The sequence below is a fragment of the Thalia democratica genome, chromosome 1 (genome assembly GCF_965202585.1).
Source record: "Thalia democratica chromosome 1, ktThaDemo2.hap1.1, whole genome shotgun sequence".
NCBI classification, from domain to species: Eukaryota; Metazoa; Chordata; class Thaliacea; order Salpida; family Salpidae; genus Thalia; species Thalia democratica.
The window spans coordinates 40,312,046-40,313,718 of NC_139165.1; the positions used below are offsets into that span (position 1 = coordinate 40,312,046).

At 36.3% G+C, this 1,673-nt stretch overlaps 1 protein-coding gene across 1 annotated transcript; it reads left to right on the top strand.

The window, feature by feature from the left end:
* Positions 1-242: 242 nt before the first annotated feature.
* On the top strand, positions 243-1,361 carry LOC145835962 (spermatocyte protein spe-26-like). The gene has a single exon (XM_082943736.1). The coding sequence runs from the start codon at positions 243-245 to the stop codon at positions 1,359-1,361; it is 1,119 nt and encodes a 372-aa protein (XP_082799862.1).
* The last annotated feature ends 312 nt before the right edge of the window (positions 1,362-1,673 follow it).

The window sequence follows — 1,673 nt, forward strand, 5'->3', positions numbered from 1 at the left end:
TTATCGATGAACTAAATCTGAGAAAAATGACGAAATCAAGTTCTTCACTTAGTTCTTTGAATAGCATGGTTAGTAACAAGCTGAATCTTGATAATGCCTGTTTCTTTTTTGAAGTTCTCAATCATTTTAAACCTTGCTCATCTAAGAAAACAAGCATGATTGTCTTAAAAAAGTTACAAAAGTGGTTTTGTTATCTAGTTGAAAACAACAAACACTTGGAGTTGAGTTTTGACTCGATGAAAATGTTACTATCAAATGACGGATTGAGAATATCCTCCGAAATCGAGATTTCTGAAGCTGGCAACAGTTGGTTGATACATAAACCTAAAGAGCGAAGTAAGTTTGCAGCAAAGTTGATTAGACTAGTTCGTTTGCAATTTCTCACAACAGGTGCTTTAGCTTCAATTACAGAATCTGAAAACGCATTTACAAAATGCAGTGAAAGTAAACACTGCTTGACAAGTGCGATATATCATGTAAGAAACCAGCCATCTAGCCAACTTAGCTGTAGTCCCCGTCATTATGCGCAAGAGGACTATTACATGGCAGTTCATAGTGACTCCACCACAACGATAGAGACTTACAATATTTCCGAATGTAAGGGAGGTAGTATGTTCGAAGGAATTGGTATCCTCGGATCTAGAGAACTTTTTAAAACCACCATACTGTTAAACGAAACCTTGTTATTAATAAACAGATTCCAGATAATGACATACTCTGTTTTGACAAAAACTTGGGGAAATTCAGTCAGTTATTCCAGTGACCACGGGGAAATTAGCGTTTGCGGCTTCATGAACAAAATATACTTGTTGGGCGGAAAAAATGGGAATAGTGTTTTCAACTCGGTCACTGTTTTCGACCCAAGGTCTAACAGATTTTATGAAAAAGCTGCGATGTCTGAATGCAGAGCTAATGCAGGATGCTGCGTATTCAGAGGAGGGATCGTTGTGTCTGGGGGATGGGGTGAAGTGGACAGCCTGACCCGCGTCGTGACGAGGCCAAAATCAGTTGAGTTTTACGACCACTGCGCCAACAAGTGGTCTTCGATGCCTGAAATGCTCGAGGAGAGGAAAGGTCACACTTCGGTGAGCATGAGAAGCAAGATGTTTTTGATTGGCGGATCTTCAAAAGAGTGCGAAGTTTTTGACAGCTTGAGCAACAGGTTCGCACGCATGAAACCGGTGTCGCAGAAGTACATACAAAATGAGTTCAAAGCGCAGTGCATTGCAACTGAAGACAAGATTATTGTGTTTAATATTAACACGCTCGACTGCGCAGTGTTCGATGTTGCTAATAAAGAATGGATTGACGCTAAAGGCATCGATTTTAAGCTAAGGCCTTGGAGCATATTGATTTGCTAAAAACAACTTTAATTCTTAACTTTGGGTTTTCTAAGTGTTGAAATCTTAAAAGTGTATTTACATGATTATATTTTTTTGTTAATTTATAGTTTAATGCAGTTTAACATTTTATGAAATTAGAGTTTAGTAAATCTAAATTATTTTAGATTAAAGAAATAAAAGCATATTGGTATATACTTTATAATTTTTTTTAATTATATTAAACTTATTTTAAGGATCGGTTTTTTGAAATGTTTGTTTTTTTGTTTGCATTATAAAGCAACGGTGTTAGCTCCATAATATCTTGTGTAAGGTTTTAATAATTAATTCTAA